At 37.1% G+C, this 17,963-nt stretch overlaps 1 protein-coding gene across 3 annotated transcripts in view; it reads left to right on the top strand.

The window, feature by feature from the left end:
• Positions 1-2,668: 2,668 nt before the first annotated feature.
• Positions 2,669-17,963, top strand: part of letm1 (leucine zipper-EF-hand containing transmembrane protein 1) — a 28,694-nt gene continuing 13,399 nt past the window's right edge. For 2 of the 3 annotated variants that reach the window (XM_062440431.1, XM_062440433.1), the window contains exons 1-4: positions 2,669-2,778; positions 2,903-3,000; positions 11,688-11,745; positions 12,450-12,942. In XM_062440431.1, coding sequence (XP_062296415.1) covers positions 2,916-3,000; positions 11,688-11,745; positions 12,450-12,942 — 636 coding nt within the window. In that variant the 5' untranslated portion in view covers positions 2,669-2,778; positions 2,903-2,915. The remainder of the gene's footprint in view (positions 2,779-2,902; positions 3,001-11,687; positions 11,746-12,449; positions 12,943-17,963) is intronic. The other variant, XM_062440432.1, reaches the window with a different exon arrangement.

Below are 17,963 nucleotides of genomic sequence, written 5' to 3' on the forward strand. Positions count from 1 at the left end.
ATTTTTTGAAAATAAGTCTACTAAGCTTTATCCTGATAATGAAAAGGCCGGCTGCATTCAATCCAATGTGTATTTCCACTATGACTTTGACATTATAAGGGGAAAGGGATTCATATGGGAAAACAAAATGTTCATTTAAATGAAATGAGAGTAGGTTAGATGATATATGACGTACAGCCCATTTATATTGTTGTAAGAAACAAATACATTTAGTCAATGTAACAATAAAAAGGGATCTTTAAATCCAGTGGTAGAAAGTAACCAAGTACATTTACTCAAGTACTGTACTTAAGTATTTGTTTTGAGGTGCTTTTACTTTGTTTGAGTATTTTCATATTCTGCAACTTTATACTTCCACTCCACTACATTTCCGAGGGAAATATTGTACTTTCTGCTCCACCACATATATATTTATACAGCAGTGTAGTTAGGATCACAATTCAGATGTTGAGTTGTTAACAGCTCCACTAAATTTTTCAGCCAGAGCAACCAAACCACTACTTTTAACTACAAGCTGATTAAACGTATATACGTGCATTGCTATACAGTAATACATCTTCCACCTCTGCAGCCCAGTCAGTAACAACAGCCTCTGCTAAACTAGAATTCAGTCCAGACAGTTTCATATTAGACAACTGCAAATATGTGTATTTACCTGGCCTAAGGTAAAGGAACTTTCAGTAGAAATCTGGATTTTGGTTCGTGTGGTGTACATTTGTGCTGTTTATCCTTCAGGAATTGCTTGCAGTGTTCTGGAGGATATGGCGGCCTCTGATTCTTGTCCAAAATTACCAGAGGCCTTACGTTATTGTGCACCAGGTTTATTGAACAATTTTACGTTTTACGATAGGCTGATAATCTCAGTATCAGCTTTGATCTATAAAGTCATCAAATATTGCAAAAACCAGACTACATACGTTAAGTGAAAATGCAGATTGACCAAATAGACTGATAGCTCTTTCTGCAGACCTTGATACTTCCTTGTTCCTTATACATACTGTAATTCAAATATAAGCCTGTAGTACCTACAGAGGAAGGTAGGGGGTGTAAAATAAGCTTCCCAGCAAAGGTTTGCTGTTGCTTTTCAAAATAGAGGTCTTCCTTGAGAGAATGATATAGTCATGAGATTAGGTCTGCAGAGTTTCTCATTGCACTGGCTTTGATTAGGTTAATTGTAGAGATAATGGTTGTGTTCAATTTAATGTAACAATTATACAAATCAACACAACAAAGGAATGCTGCAAATCAGACATTCAAATAATTGTTTTAAAACTATAAACACACAATCATAAAGAAAAGCAAAATCCATAATGTGCAGTAATTGATAGCTGCCCTGCCCATTTAATAATAAAAGTTGATTTTATTTGTATAGCACTTATCAAAACCAGAGAGAATAAAGTAAATAGTGCATTAAAAAAAAGAAGGGTAGGGTTTTTAGACGTCATCAAATATTTTCCGCTATTCAGAAGCGCTTAAACAAGACATTGCATGTTTTATTGCCTCATTGTCCACAAGGTCCCCTTTAAAAATAGAAAACAGGTTTTTTAGTTTTCCTTCCATTCATATTCAGGTACATTTTTGTTTTTGGGTTTTTTTGCCAGCAGTATCAAGTTGTTTAATACCAAGTTACTTTTCAGATTGACAGTCCTGTGAATGTTTTAAAGAGGGCATGGAACATCAAGCTCAAACAAATCAAACATATAACATAATCATACATATGCCACCCATTTGTGAAAAATATATATTACGGTCTAATAGGCTAAAGTTGTGGGATCTCTCTTGCTCTGTCTTTCTTCCTCTGCTATACAGTACACTTACTCACCACCTCACCAAACACACTCACTCTCTTCCCTACTAGACAAGTATTTATCACCCATCACTCATGTGCAATACCACATCAGTACACCAATGTCCAATGTAATGTATATATGTGATTTCTCTTAGTTTATTTGTTTGTTTGTTTTTTCTGAAATTGTAAAGCACGTTGTGTTGCATCGCAATGTATGAAAAGTGCTATACAAATAAAGTTTGATTGATTGGTCAATCTGTCCACCATCATGGACAACACCTCCCAACCTCTGCATCAGACTGTGAGGGCTTTAAGCAGCTCCTTCAGCGACACACTCATACACCCCAAGTGTAAGAAGGAGCGCTTCTGCAGGTCCTTCATTCCCACTGCAGTCTGTACAATGCTGCACTACAATCGCTATTTTTTTGCTTTGTGATGTGCATTCCTGCACTTTAAGGTCCTTTTTCAGTTTTCAATTTTATTGTTGTTGTATACATATGTTTTTTTTAATTGTTTTTCTCATATCCCTATCTTTTTTTAGCTCCTTTAGCTGTGAATTTTCCCCACTGTGGGATAAATAAAAGTTTATCTTATCTTAATACAGTACAAAGACAATTACTACACAGAATCTTATACAAAGTTACATTTCTAGAGAAGGCAAATGCTCCTGTGTGCAGTATGTGAAATAAATACATTACCATCTGTTGTGTTGCTCTTCACGTGACAATAAAAGCCCTTGGAACTCTTGGAATTTTTTTCGTGCTTTTATTTTTAAAAACAGCACGCCGGAAGCTGTGAGCTTGACGTCACCGTCTGCTTAACTAACTAACACATACAGTAGATTGACGTCACTCGGGAGCCCGGCCCGGCTAGCTGTCATCCACGCAGAGAGGAAGGGCATGACATGGAGCTAAACCTGCCTATGGACACTTATATTTTCGTGTTAGCGTGTACAAAAGGGTAGAGCGATTTATTTCTTTGGTATTCATGTACGTATGCTGTTAGTTTTACCCCTTTTCGTTTATACAGTTTGAAAAAAACAAACAGTGGCTAGCTTAAGCTGCTAGCCTAGCCTAGCTCGTAGTTAAGTTAACAGTGTTGTGTTAAAAGCAGAAAAAGCCTCCACATGGCGTTAATCCTGTTTACCAGGACTCGGGCACCTTTGATGAAAACATCCCGGACTCTAAAGAAAGATTTCCAGAAAGGTAAAGGTAAGAAATACATTGTTTTAATTCTATTTCTTTTTTAAAACTTGTTTTGTTTATTATTATTATTCATGGAGACTAAACAAAGCATATAGAGGAGTGGTTTTTTTTTTCATATACGCAGTTGGTGCTGGTGTAGTTTGCACGTTTGCATTGAGCTCAAGGTGACAGGGTATCAGTAAATAACTTCAAACAGTCTGTCAGTCATTATTTTAATCTACTAATGAGTAACTAACCCTATTGTTAAAGCTGTGTTGTGTGGAAAAATGTGCATAGGTGTTATTAAGTGTGGAGGCGCCGCACCTTGCCGCCAAGCAGAAATAAACAAGCAGCTATACACACACATTATGTTTTTTTGGATTCGGGTTATTTGAGGACAGCCTGGTTGCTGCTGGTGACTGGCTAGCGCCCCCCTCTTTCCACTGCAGCTTGAGAGGATGCTCGTTGCTATGGCAGACAGGCTCCTCTGATGTGTTTTTCCTTTTTTCACCAGCATCCACATGATATCCCTTTCATTTTATTGGTTTAGCTCAGCTCCAGAGAGAAAGAGAGATTCATGATCAAATCACAAGTCAAAAGGAGCAGGGAGAAGACAATCTTATATTTCCTGCCACTTTACTCAAAATATACACTAAATCTTGCAATTTAATTCAATCCAATACAACAGCTCTGCTTTAAATTCTACATTTATGTTTATTACTGAGGTCGTAGTGGGTGATGGTGGTGTATTAAGGTGCATTGTATTGAGTGGTGTTCCTAATATTTTGTCGATCTCCTTTTACATACATGATAAGGGCAGAATATGAGGAACACCAGTCAATATACAGTAATGCCCCTAATGCACCACCATCACTCAGTACAACCTCAATAATAAACATAAAGTAGAATGATCACCTTTTTTAACAATGTCAACAACAACTGAAAATGTATAAACTTGAAAAATGTCGAATTTAAAGCAGGGCTGTTAAGGCCAGTGACTTTATGTAAACAATATAAATAGATGGTTTGTCAGTTCAGGTCAGTTATTTAAAAGCCATTACTTACAGTACACAATAATTCACCATAAACTAAGAAAAAACATTACCTGTCAACTTCATACAGTCTCATTATTCTTTCATTGTTTTTCTTTTTTAAATCATTCGTTCTCTAGAGAATTTCACAGTTTGACGGCTCGCACTGATGCTTAAAGTTTCATTTCCTTCTTTGGTTGTCATCCTCAGAGCTAGAAGCAAACAACTATTGTACAGTTTCTGGCATTACTCTGTTTTATGTTGTTTTTTCTGCCCTGTACATAACTAGTAATATCTCTAACTTAACCAGATCTTTCAGTTTCATTTCATATCTATGATGTATGGTGGGAAAATGTGCGATATGAGCTATGTTTTGGTCCTGTGTTGTGCTGATTTCAGCCTTGTTTTATCTCCTGTGTCTATTTGTTGTTGCTGTTGGTTGGATAAGGAGGTGAAATGTTGAGCCACTGAAACAGAACATGCAATGGTGATGTTGCAGATGCAGAGCTGTGGAAACCTGTGCTTTTCCAATCTAGGGCTGCCAGTAACATTTGATGTAATATACAGTATATATATATCTCCTATAACATCAACATTAGATCATTATTGTCAGTTTTATTACATTTATTTGTCAATGACTTGGTACAGAAAACATGAATGTTATACAAAGAGAAGAGATGTTTTGTACCAGATTTAGGTTACTGGTTAATTTCCATCAGTGATCCCTGATCAGGTAGAGACAATCCACACAGTAGGGCTGCCAGTAACTATTATTTTCATTATCAGTTAATCTGTTGTTTATTTTGTGGAGTTGTTCGGTCTGTAAAATGTCAGAAATGATAAAAAAAAACAATGCGATAACTGTTTCCCAGAACCCACATTGACGTCTTTAAATGTCTTGTTTTGTCAACACAACTCAAATATATTTAGTTTATCGTCATTGAGGATTAAAGAAACAAGATAATATTAACATTTAAGAAGTTGCAACCAGAGAATATGGAAATTTCCCTCCTAAAAATGACTCAAAGCGATCAATTAAGTATCAAAATAGTTAGGGATTCATTTAAAAGTTGGCAACTAATCAATGAATTGTTGCAGCTTTAACACAAAGGTAACTTTATTTGCACTATTGCTTCAACTAAAGACTACTAATCTGCTGATTATTTTCTCAGTTAAGCAATTAAACATTTTGTCTATAAAACAAAATATGCATGTTATATTATAGCAGAGTCAAAGGTGATGTCTTCAGATGTCTTATTTTGCCTGATCAGCAATCCAAAGCAGTTGCTGATTATTTTTGTACTGAACAACCGATCGATTAATTGACTAATCGCTGCAGCTCTAATCTGCACAAGTCAGTGTCAGAGCCTCAAGTATCAAACATTTGGTATATTTAGTCTGACCAGCAGCAAAAAAAAAACAGTTATTCTTTTTTATATGATAAAGAAGAAAAACAACCTTCACTTGTTACCAGAAGAATATTTGGTGTTAAAAATCAGCATTGACAACATTTCTTTAGCCCCCGATGAACAAATATAATAATATAAATGTGTCATATATCAAAGATTTTGCCTCTTTTCTCTTCATACTATGTTAACTGTATATTTATTATCTCTGTAAGTGTAAAACCATTGTGTTTATGAATCATTGAGCACGACTGTTTTATGGCAGTATTGTTTTTTAAAGATCATACTGTTCATATTCTGAACTCATAATAAGTCTCTGCACCAATTCACATTCATAAACTCCCCATCAGTCATTAATTAATGGTTGATTAATCCTCAATAAAGAGTATTCTGTTAATTTATGGAAAAAAGACATTCACAATCACTATTTTATAGTCCAGGAGAACATTTTATAGAATATAAAGTATTTAGTAACATGTCTGAATGGGGATTTCTGAACTTTTTGTAATAAATACAGGTCAAATTTGGACAATTGCTTATAGAAAAATGTGTATCAGCTGCACTTTATTTCCTTTTTTGTATGTTCTGGGTCACATTAGACAAAGTACACCCTAGCAGAAATGTGTATAGGCTGTTTTTACAGCTCTTAAATGTTAACAATATGGAAGGGTTAAGTATTTAATACATTAAAATAGCCAAATAGAGTTGGTCTAGACTTTATCACTGTAAAGCCACACTGTGATAAAGAAGGCAACGCAGCTTTATTTATGTAGTGAATTTCTTACACAGGGGCAACTCAATGTGCTTTACATAAAAACAAAATATCAGAAAACATTAAAACATACAGTAAAGAAAAATAGAAAGAGAGAAAGAAAACAAAGATGCTAAACTTAAAAAGAACTAACATCTAACAAAAAGAAGAAGATTCATGCTTCCTGATCTTTTTAGAGGATTTCCCTCATGTTTTATTTATTCAGATGTTTCTCCCTACTGGACTGACTGGTCTTGAACTGGCCGTCAGTCATACCAGAGTGTGGTGAAATCTCACAGCCGCACATTTCTGATAAGCATGAATTGCAGGATAGCTGTTATATAACTATGAGACATTAAGATGAGACGTCTCTGCACTTTCTCCTGTTTTAATTCATAGACTTTATCACAAGTGTCAACAAGTAGAAGTGAAGACACTGAAGAGAATACAGAAGTAATAAATAATGTGTGTATGTGTAGTTGGTACATTGAGGCTTTATAAATAGATGAGTGGGGGGTCATACAGGGGATTTGTCTGTCTGCGGTGCATGACTGAGATTGGATTCTTGGCTTTAGGCCCAGATTATCAGACAAATTGCAGGACTTCCAACGAGGAAAGGTCAGTGCCTCTTATAACTCCACCTGAGACCGGCTTAGGCTCATTTTCCCCTTGTGTGTGGTTCAACCTGGACATTAGCTGAGAGCTTAAACATAATAATAAAAAGCTTCTTATAAGAGCAATAATATGTTGATTTGTGAACATCCCTTTAGACAGCAATAACAAGCAGTCATTTCTTACTTTAACTCTAAATGTGACTGTTTTCATGCTTTGTTTTACTCTTAATTGTGTGCATAGTAGGAGCACTTTTAATGTCTTTAATTGTCTTCTGTTAATGTTTCATATTCTTGCTGCAAAGATAAACTTCTTTTGTGGGAGGTGACAAAGATCTGAACTGAACTGACTTTTAGGATAAATGATTAGCTTGCAGAAATGCATTTAGTCAGCATTTTAAAAGGAGTTATTGATGATTATGATGTGTGTGGTTCAAGCTGGACATTAGCTGATAGTCTGGATGAGAGTTTAAATAATAATAATAATAAGCTCCTTTATAAGAAAAATCATATCTTGATTTGTGAATATCACTTTGGACAGTAATAACAAGCAGTCGTTTATTACTTTAACTCTAAATGTGACTGTTTTCATGCTTTGTTTTACTCTTAATTGTGTGCATAGTAGGAGCACTTTTTATGTCTTTAATTGTATTGTGTTTGTGTTATCTTCATGTGTCATATTTTAATCTTTTTATGCTGCCTTGGTGCAAAAAATTTACTTCTTTTGTAGGTCGACAAACATCTGAACTGAATTGACTTTTAGGATAAATGATTAGCTTGCAGAAATGCATTAAGTCAGTATTTTTTAAAAAAAAGGGTAATTTCCCCTCTGATTTCATTGAGTTATTGATGATTATAACTGAAAATAATGAGCCAAGTGTAACAATCAACCTCTTATGAATAAATCTTCATCTTCAGTTACACAGTAATAGTGAATGAGAGTTACGTAATGAGTCGTCAGTTCCGCTGTGGCTGCTGAACATTGACCAGAGTTCAGTTTTCCCTTTTTTTTATGCAGGTAGCTTTCGTCAGGCAGGGGTCGTAAGGTCAGAAGTAGTAAAGATAAGAGCGTTATCACACACACGGCATGAATAAGCTACATGGGAGAAAGTTTCAGTGGTGAGAACATGAGCATGCACGTGTATGATGTCAGTGAGTGCAGCATTAGTGGGGGGGAGGGGGGAGGGGGATCTCCAAAAAGCACGGTGGGAGCTATTTATTTATTTAGGGTGCTCACGAGTGTCATTCAAACTCACACACACACACTGAGGCACCTCAAAATGTGAGACTCAGTTGTAGCTCTCAAGTGGACGGAGACAGCAGAGCGTAATCTGACAGGAAGTCGACCCAAAAACATCATATTTTTAAAGGCGCTGTTAAACGGAGATGCTCGACATTTGACAGCTGCATACTCTGAAAGCCGAGCGTAACGACGTACAGTCTGGACTTAATACAGTCTGTCCTATAAACAAGGTTATATTTAAGGCTAGTGTCACTTCTGTTTGCAAGCTCTGGTTTGTTTACGAGACGTCAGCGTGGGTATAAACACGGCAGGGAGGTAAACACTCACATAGTGACGCTACATTTCTAATGTAAATGTCGTGGGAGGTATACAGCCCTATATACCAACTGTCCTCTTCTTTTGGTGTTTTTTTAAACCAAAAGTAAGACTGAATGCTCCTGAAAATGTCAAATGGTGTAACCACAAAAGAATGATAAATATTAAATATTTTATCCACCTACAGTGTATTTAAGTGGACTTATACTAATAATGACTTCATTTAAAACAATGTAAATGTTCCCTGATCTCCATGGTTACCAGATGGAATGTAATATTTAGAACAATTGTATTCCATTACCTTTATTTAATATAAAAGTTATAATGTAAGATCATGCCAAACTAGTTGATATGGTGTTTTTATTGACAATTTAGTGTTTTTAAGCAAGTTGAATTATTTGGTACAAAGTTTTTATGGTTACACCACTTAGACATTTTTACCATAATCCTCTAATATATTCTCTCAAAATGGATTAAAAGCAGAAATTTGATGCTGGGTCCACAAAAAAAGAATGTGAGCAAGTTATTCATACGTTTATTTTCACATTTTAACTCCTTTTAAATTTGACTAAACCACATGGACACAAAAAAACCCTCATCATTGACCGATATATGTTCTTAATCAACCTCTTTATGCGAGCATGTCAAAGAAACTGCAACTACAACATCTGCACACACGAGTTAGCTGCTGCAGGTAAAAGTAGAGCAAAGACTTGTAACGGTAGATTTTTAGATTGATAAGAGAAGATGGAGACTAAATCAAGGCTCAGCTGTAAAATGTTAGAATCAGTGTGTCTGAACCACAATGACACACAATTACATCCATAATCACAGGGATCCATATCAAGATTGTTTATTGACCTCACACAGAGAGGTTTATTATTACTAGTGTGTACAGACTTTGCTTTGGTTTGGTCTCTTAGTATCCGAAAAGCTTCTTGCTTACCGGAATAATTTTGAGGTTTTACTTCTGGTTTTATGCAAGGGCCCCAAGCTCATCTCGGTTGTACTCGGCTCTGCTATTGCTGTTACACCACAGAGAAAGTGAAAATAAAAGTGTTAGGAAAGGAAAGTTCAGTTAATCTATTAAAAGAAATGTCCAGAATTGTAAAGGTTTAAGTATTAATGCCAACAAAGTAGATTATGGTATTCAAGACTGTAAAGAATAGAATACAATGGAATAGTTATTGTCATGATTATATTTTGCATATAATGAGATTACTGGTGCCACTCCATTTTTAAGTGCTTTAAATACAAATTAAAAACCATGACAACCAGATAAAAATAAGACACATGCGGCTAAAAAAGAAAAAGCAAGTCTAGTGTAGTGAGTGCCTACTACAGTATAGCTTTTATATATTAACTTAGTGTCATAAATTACAAATTAGGGGAAACTATTTATTCTTATATGTGCCACATATCTTCATTATAGTGTGTGATATAGTATTATTTCATACAGTTGTGTTATTTGAAGGGAAAGCATGCTCACAGACATCTTAATGGAGGAACAGATGCATTAAATACATTATCAGTGTACTCTGATTTATAGATAATAGCTGTTCAATCAGAATTCAGAAATTATTTACTTGAACTTATCATGCACTGAAAGAAGCTTACATGTGAAACTAAAACTGTGAAAACCTCAGGAGGGAGGAGGGGAGGTAAAAAACCACAGAGGTGCTGCCCAGCTAAAGGTTGTCAGGTTAGGTAATCGACTGTATTTCCAGGCTTTTCTTTCTGCGTCGTTTGTAACCAGCCACGTTAGCCGGGCCGCTCAGCCACAAAGGTGACACTGTTCCAGTAAACTCCTGGCCTCAGTCCTCCTGGCCCGCAGCCACAGCATGTCATGTTCTAACCAGGCCTTGCTGGATTCGCTCCAGCCGGCCATGTGAGAGCTCAGAGGAGAGGCGTGGCCGGGACATCTGTGCTCGGAGGCGATTGGTTGAAAGTGTCTCACCACTCCGCCTTCCCTGAGCGAGCGCGTCACACTGACAAGCCGCCTCTTCTGGGAGTTTGGGAGCCCCTCTGCAGGCCTCACAGACACAGACAGGGTGTGAATATCCTGCCCTTCAAGATAGAGCTGTGTGAAGTTATTAACGGAAGAATAATACACTTCATTTGTTTGGTGGTTGTCAGTTTAAAGAAGGAAAGACGTAGAAATAAGTTAAAGAATACTGGAAAAAAGCAAAGAGAAACTACAGACTGATCTTTAAAATGAGTATCTTAACCCTTACATGCTGCTCAGTGTCAAATCCAACCTGTTTTTTTTTACATTTGCAAGCTGTAAATAGACTATATACACATTTCTTTTATCCAGACTTTTCCTAATGTGACCCACAGTATACAAAAATGTAAATAAAATGCATCACTTTTTTTAAATTTTTGTGCAGCTGATACATATTTTTATTTAAACATATCCAAAAATCAGCATTTAAACATGTTGTTATATTCATCATATTCTACTAAATGTTCAACTGGACCATAAAATAGTGATTATGAATTATTTTTATTATTATTTTTGATTAATCAAGTATCTATTAATGACTGATGGGGAATATAGGAATGTGAATTGGTGTAGAGACTAATTATGAGTCAGAATATTAACAGTAAGTCTTTTGCCTTATAAGATTTAAATGCAGTTCATCAGTACTAGTACATGTACAGCCATACATCCATGCAGCTGTTTCTTGGTAGCAGTAATTACAAAAAAAAGAGCGGAAAGTACGCTATCGTATTACTAGTCTTTATTTAATTATTCCACATGGAGATAAAGACATTTCCTCCTCTAATGCTCATCCTCTGGTGGCCTCATCCAAGCAGTAAGCCACACTATGATAAATGAATAGAAAAGTATGTCTAAGATTGTCAGCAGACTTTCGTTGGGTTTTCCCAGATGAACCATAGAGGAAGCCAACCGGAGTGACTTCTCAGTCTGTTCTATGATTGCATAACCAGTTTAAAGCACGGCCTCTTTTTTTTTTTTTCTTTTCTTCTTGTGCTCGGGTCACAGCTAGGTCAGTAAATCCAGGGATAAAGTTGCATTAACACAGCTGATGTGTGAAAATCTGTTCATTTGCTCATCAGCAGTAGTTTATAAAATCCTTGATTGTGTTATTGTGTGTGTGTGTGTGTGTGTGTGTGTGTGTGTGTGTGTGTGTGTGTGTGTGTGTGTGTGTGTGTGTGTGTGTGTGTGTGTGTGTGTGTGTGTGTGTCCCATGTCTGTCAAATAGCTTATTATCTGTTCACAGCGGCTCACGTTTTTTGTTTTGTTTGTTTTTCTCACTCTCTCTCTCTCTCTCTCACTCTCTCTCTTTCTCTCTCTCTCTCTCTCTCTCTCTCTCTCTCTCTTTCTTTCAGGGAAACTACAAGATGGTGCCTGTTTCAACTGCACAGCGCTCAGACTCTCCAGTCAAAAGTAAGACAATTAAATGTGTTTGTGAAGCAGCAAAAAAATAAACTTATATAAACCATAATATAAAAACTGAATGCCTCAAATTCTACTATGAAGTCATTTTCAAACAACAATACTAAACATTTTCTATCTTCTGTTTCACTTAATGAATCTTGAAGAAACATCTAGTTTTAAGGTGGTTTTCTATATTTTTCTTGGCACATATTTCAGTATTTGAGGAGCTGTTGTACATTTTAAGAACCATACACCATTTTGCAACAAGTAGCTATGATAATTTTGTTGTGTCCTGCCTTTAGTGTAGTTATTAGGTGTCATTATGTCTCATTTTAAACATTTTATATTTGATATTTTAACCCTCACATACTGTTAATAATCTGGTCCGTCACAGTATTTCCTCTCATAATTCTCTTTAGTCTTTATACAAAACTTCTGAACCCTAAACCATTCATAAAGACCTCATCAGTTACAAATAAACAAAACAATTTCATATTATATTAAATGTGAAGAATGAACATTTTTGAGTGTTTGGATCAAACATGCTACAAAAAAGGATTTAAAAACTTCTTTGTATGTTCTGGGTCACATTAGGGGAAGTCATCAAATTTCAGGCTAAAAGAAAAAAGTATTTTTTACAGCTCTCAGATGTAAAAATGGGTCAAACCTGAACTTTTAAAAAATGCTTTCTGTTCATCTTGTTGTCTCTTTAGACTTGATGGGCTCCGACTGGGCAGCTTGGGTCAGATCTCTTCATTCGGCCCTTCACTCCACTTGACAGATGGAAATGTGGGCCCCGGCCAGAACCTGGAGTCACAGCGGCTTTACTGCGCTTTTGTGTTGGGGGCCTCCCCTTCCCCGTACCCCGCCATCACAATGGGGTCCCAGTGGACGAGAGCGCGGCGTCAGGACATCCCCGGCGTCAGGTGGATACACACCTCGAGGAGGCGATGGGACGACTCTAAGGTGGAGAAGTCGCTGCGTTCGTTAAAGGACAAGTCGAAGAAGCTGGAGGAAGGGGGGCCGGTGTACAGCCCAACGCTGGACGCCGCGCCTGTACGACGGACGGTCCGACAGTGGTTCATAGAAGAAGTTAGGCACTACTACCACGGCTTCAAGCTGCTGTGGATTGACACCACCATTGCTGGGCGAATGCTGTGGAGGGTGCTGAACGGACACCCGCTGTCCCGCCGTGAGAGGAGACAGGTGAGGCCTTCAGGGAGGCTACGTTTTTTTAAACTTTACTCATTAAATGTCATTATACTCATGTTTTTGGTGTTTTTTTAGATAATTTTGTCATTAAATGTACATCAATACAGCACTACATTATAATCACAATGTTCTAGTGTTGCCCTGTGAGCAGCTCTGCTTCAGTTGTGTGTTTTTTAGTAGTTGTTTTAGAGGTAGATACTCTTGAGATCATGTCACATGCTCAATAAATTTATAACATGCAGGGAGAAAACACATCGCCACACTGTCATGTTAACTTATGTATAAACATTTTCAGTATTTGGAAAAAAGCAACATGGTGGAAACCAATAAAACACATTTTTAGGGGAAAATGTGTATGTGGCCTCATTCTCATGTTACCAAAAATGTATTTATTACACTCGACATGTTAATAAACATCCTGCAGCTCTGGTTTACGAACATGACTCACAAAATTCCAGGGAGAAATGGAAATAACTCTAAGCCAGACTACACTAAGTTAGCTCTTACAGTTTTGGAGAAAATACTTGTATCTGTTTTCCAGACCATCAACGAGCAGCACGGGTTGAAGAGTAAAGAGATCTCCCTTACACCAGTAAAGTTAGCATGTATAAAACTAGATACTGTACATCTAATCTGTATAATGGCTTACTTTAGTGCAGAAAATCATATTAGTAAATACCCGCGGCGCATAAAAGGGAACGCTTCGCTTATAAGAAACTGTCAGTACCATTTTATAAGTGTTGTAATCATTTTTATATCCCTCTGGAAAAACATTATAATTGATTTTCCATCTGAAGTCATCAATCTGCCGCCTTAATCAGCTGTTACTATGTCAGAAACATGCACTGAAACTCTAAATGTGTGTCTCAGTTATTGATCACAGAGCCTGATACACTTTTGCACTATTCATTTATCAGCCGTAAATGCAGATTTGCAAGGCGGTCTGTCTAGAATAGGCATTTTGTCCCTCACCCTTTATTGTACAAACCTACGTCTTATTAGAATCTCTTACCAGATTGCAGAACATACTGGTAAACAGCTAATGGGGGGATGAAGTGGTTTTCATTTAACTTTTTCCATGCACTGATAGGTTTGTGCAGTCAATAGCACAAAAACAACAACTCCTTGTGTCGATTTTGTCTTCTACCTCTGTTTGTGTGCACACCTCATGATGATGTTGTCAATTAAATGAGAGGTTATATAACTAATAGTTAAGGTTTTTCTTAAAGGTCAGAATCAGAACATCGCACACATGCATGATTACACTGAGAATCAATTAGCAGAAAACAGATAAATGGTCTTTTAAACGTCTTTTTTTCCCCATCAACATGGTCTTTCTGCAATAAATTACTACAAGATTTGAAATTAAATTCAAATACTGGCAAATTTTGATCAGTAAAATATGGTACAAGTAATATTAGGTAATAGTGGGTAAACTATCAAATCAAATCAGACATGTAAGCCTGTGTTTCCAGTTAGAGAAAGCCAACATTTTTCTAGTCTGGCTGAGAGTGTACAGCGGGGATAAACCAGCATGAGTAAAAAAAGATCAGGGATGACTGAGCAAGAATTCGAGGCCGACTGCCCAGACATCTTGTTCTCCGCTGTGTAATCCACAGCTTCTCAAACCTAATGGGATCGATTATAGAAACTTGCTTCTGGCTGAGTGTTTACTCACTTGGGCGCTCAGCAGATTGGGCTGCTTGATTTAAGCTCTTTAGGAAGTCAAAGTCATTTTGATTTATGTGGCGCCAAATCACAACAGAAGTTATCTCAGGGCGCTTTCAGGTCCAGATTGTACTCTTTAATTTTATTTTAAAGAGTTCCAAACATTCGCCCCATGAGCAGCATTTGGCAGCAAAGGAAAAACTCCTCCTTTAACGAGAAGAAACCTCAAGCAGAACTGGGCTCTAGGTGGGCGGCCATCTGCTTTGACCGGTTGAGTTGAGAGAGAGAGGAAGAAAAAGGAGGAGAGAGAGACAGACAAGCACAGCAGAAACATTTATATCAATAACAACAATAATAATAATAGAAACATGACTAATATTAGTGACTAATGGCTAAAAATAAACAGTGGACAAATATAACCAGTAATAGTAGTAGTATCAGTGGGCCAATTGGACCCCAATTGAAGATCTCCTGCAAGACTATAAAAGCACACAACTCGGGGGGGGGGGGGGGAGAAGCCAAGTTAGTAACATGCATTAATGGGGCATGAATGTGTACAGATGGAGGACAGAGTGCATCATCATGGGAAGTCCTAACTAGTAGCTGGTCCAAAGCAAGCCTGTTTGTGCTGGCCTTCACTATAAGCTGTATCAGAAAAACTGGAAGACAGTTCCTGATAGTTGGCTCTGCCCCCCCATTCCACTTTTGGAGACTCAAACAACCACAAGCAGGCGTGCAGTATGGGAGAGCAGTGTTTCTGTGGGGTAAAAGGGCACCATGAGCTCTGGAAGACATGTGAGGACATGTGCGGAGGTGCAGTGATGCGAGGAGAAGGATTTTATATTTGATTCTGGGTTTTACAGGGAGCCAGTGCAGGGAAGCTTAAATGGGATAAATATGATGTCTTTGTCTAGTTTTTGTCAGTATGTGTGCAGCTGCAGTCTGGACTAAGCCAAGAATCTTTAGAGACTTGTTGGAAAAGGAAATAGAAGTAACGATTGCGTGTTATGCATCGTTTTTCTGCATATTTTTTGAGACAGGATGTGCCTTATTTTTGCGATAACTCCCATATTCCCTACATTGGTGATGCTGGCGGCCAGATTAATAACAAGATAATGTGTTTCTAAGATGTTAAGGGCCAAGCACAATAACTTAAGTTTGGTCCAAGTTACATAGCAGAAAATTGCAGGTCATTCAGGTCATCTTTATGTCCTTAAGGCATGCGCTTGGAGTGTTTTCATAATAATAAAATGCATTTATAAAGTGAATAGTATCAGCTCAAGCACTGAACCTTGTGGAAATCCGTGCCTAATTTTTGCGTGCATGCAAGATTGATCTTTAGCGTCAACAAACTGAAATCGAACTGATAGATAGGACTTCAACCAGCTCAATGCCGTTCCTTTAATGCCACTTAAATGTTCCGGTCTCTGTAATAGGATGCGATGGTCATTGGTGTTAAATACAGAGTACAGAGAGAAATCCTGTGTCCAAGTAGGTCATTTGTAATTTCTACCAGTGCTTTCTCTGTGCTATGACGCAGACTAAATCCTGACTGAAAAATTCTCAAATAGATTATTGTTACGATGAAAACTGATTGCCGTTAGAGAAAAAGAGAAGGTCAGATACGGGTCTATAGTTGGTTTAAACACCTGGATCAAGAATAGGCTTTTAAAGAAGACATTTAATTACAGCTACTTTAAAGGACTGTGGTATATACTATAGTCTGTTACTAAAGACAAATTGATTATATCTAGTAGGGGTCTAAGTAGGGGTATAAGAGATAGGCGGATGGTTTATATGAAGAAATTGTTTAAGTTAGATCAGAATAGTCAGAAGCATTAAGCCTCTTCCTTTAGCTCTAGCACTTAGCAAAAGTTTCTCATCAATTATTCAATCATTAAGTAGTGTTCAAGTATAATTCACTTAACTGAGAGACTTAATCATTGCATTTACTGATAGATGGACAACCTAAATTAATAACAAGGTTGTATAATCAATAATTCACCCCACATGCAAAATAAACACTGTTTAGTTTTGAATTTTTAAGAATTTATAGTGAAAAACGGTGGAAGCAGAAGTTCAAATTCATTATTTTGCCTCAAGAAGTCGTAAAATATGTTTGAGACACGGCTGTTTGATACCCTTTGAAACAATCTACTCCTTGTTCTGAATCTGATCTGACATTAAAAGAGACGGTCTGGATTGAGGCCCAGTGTACACCGCAGTAATCTGATGCCAGTTCTTGGTACACAGGTGTCATGTAAGGAAAGGTGATTGGGTCAGATCGGGTCACACGGACAACACGTCCCCTTGAAAAGAACAGGATGGTACAGACTTAGTGGATTGGCAGGTTGTGAATGCTCCTCTCTGAGGTGTGAAGTGTTCAGCTGCTGTTGTGGTTGTCACGGCTTCTGCTGACCTATAGTTGTGGAAACTGTACACCTGCTTCGGCTGAGGTCGATTCACCTACCGTTTTAGCTATTTAAGTAAAATAACAATAATAATCTTTTTAAAAACTTCAAATTATCATCAATCAACCTACATTCAAAATTAGTAACATTTAAATGGAAACTCATATTTCCTAATCTCTCACCACATTAAAATAAAGAGGTTGATTTCTTCGATTCTGCATCTGATGTTGACAAGAAAAGTGAACCTGAGCTAGCCCCAATTTGTTTTTTTATTTGACCAAACTAAAATAGAGCCTCAATAAAAATATTAAAGTATGTGACTCCAGAACTTGACAAATCTGGACAAAGAATAAGTATCAATTCGAGGTGAAATGAACAATTAGTTTCATTGTCGATTAATCTGTCAATTATAACTCTAAAAAAAAGTCAATCTTGCTAAAAACCCACGGTCTCATTCTCTAACATCTTTCATCCCAATGAACAGTCCATAACCCAAAGATATTTGATTTACTATCATTAAAGACTAAATAGTCACATTTGAAGAGGTGGGATTCACACCTCAGATAATTTGCATATCATTGTGTAGTGCAGGTGTTACTCGTTCACACATCGGTGCACAGTCATGTTACAATGCAGTTGCACAATCCATACTAGCACACTGAAAAAGACACAATGGGGACCTTTCATAGTTTGCAAAGGTATGATGCAATGTGTGTTACAAAACTAGTAAAACGGTGAGCTGAAATATACATGTTTCCTTTTTCAGTTGCTGTAGCCATAGAGGTTATTTTTTTAATTCATTACGTTATTGCGTACGTTATTGTCATGTGAACAGCAATTTCAACGAAGCAGTCATTACCAATAAAACATGATTAACGAGCTTCCCAATGCATTTGCTATCACGCAGACATGTTGAAATATTTTTTTATCTTAACC

The sequence above is a fragment of the Scomber scombrus genome, chromosome 19 (assembly GCF_963691925.1).
Source record: "Scomber scombrus chromosome 19, fScoSco1.1, whole genome shotgun sequence".
Classification (NCBI taxonomy): domain Eukaryota; kingdom Metazoa; phylum Chordata; class Actinopteri; order Scombriformes; family Scombridae; genus Scomber; species Scomber scombrus.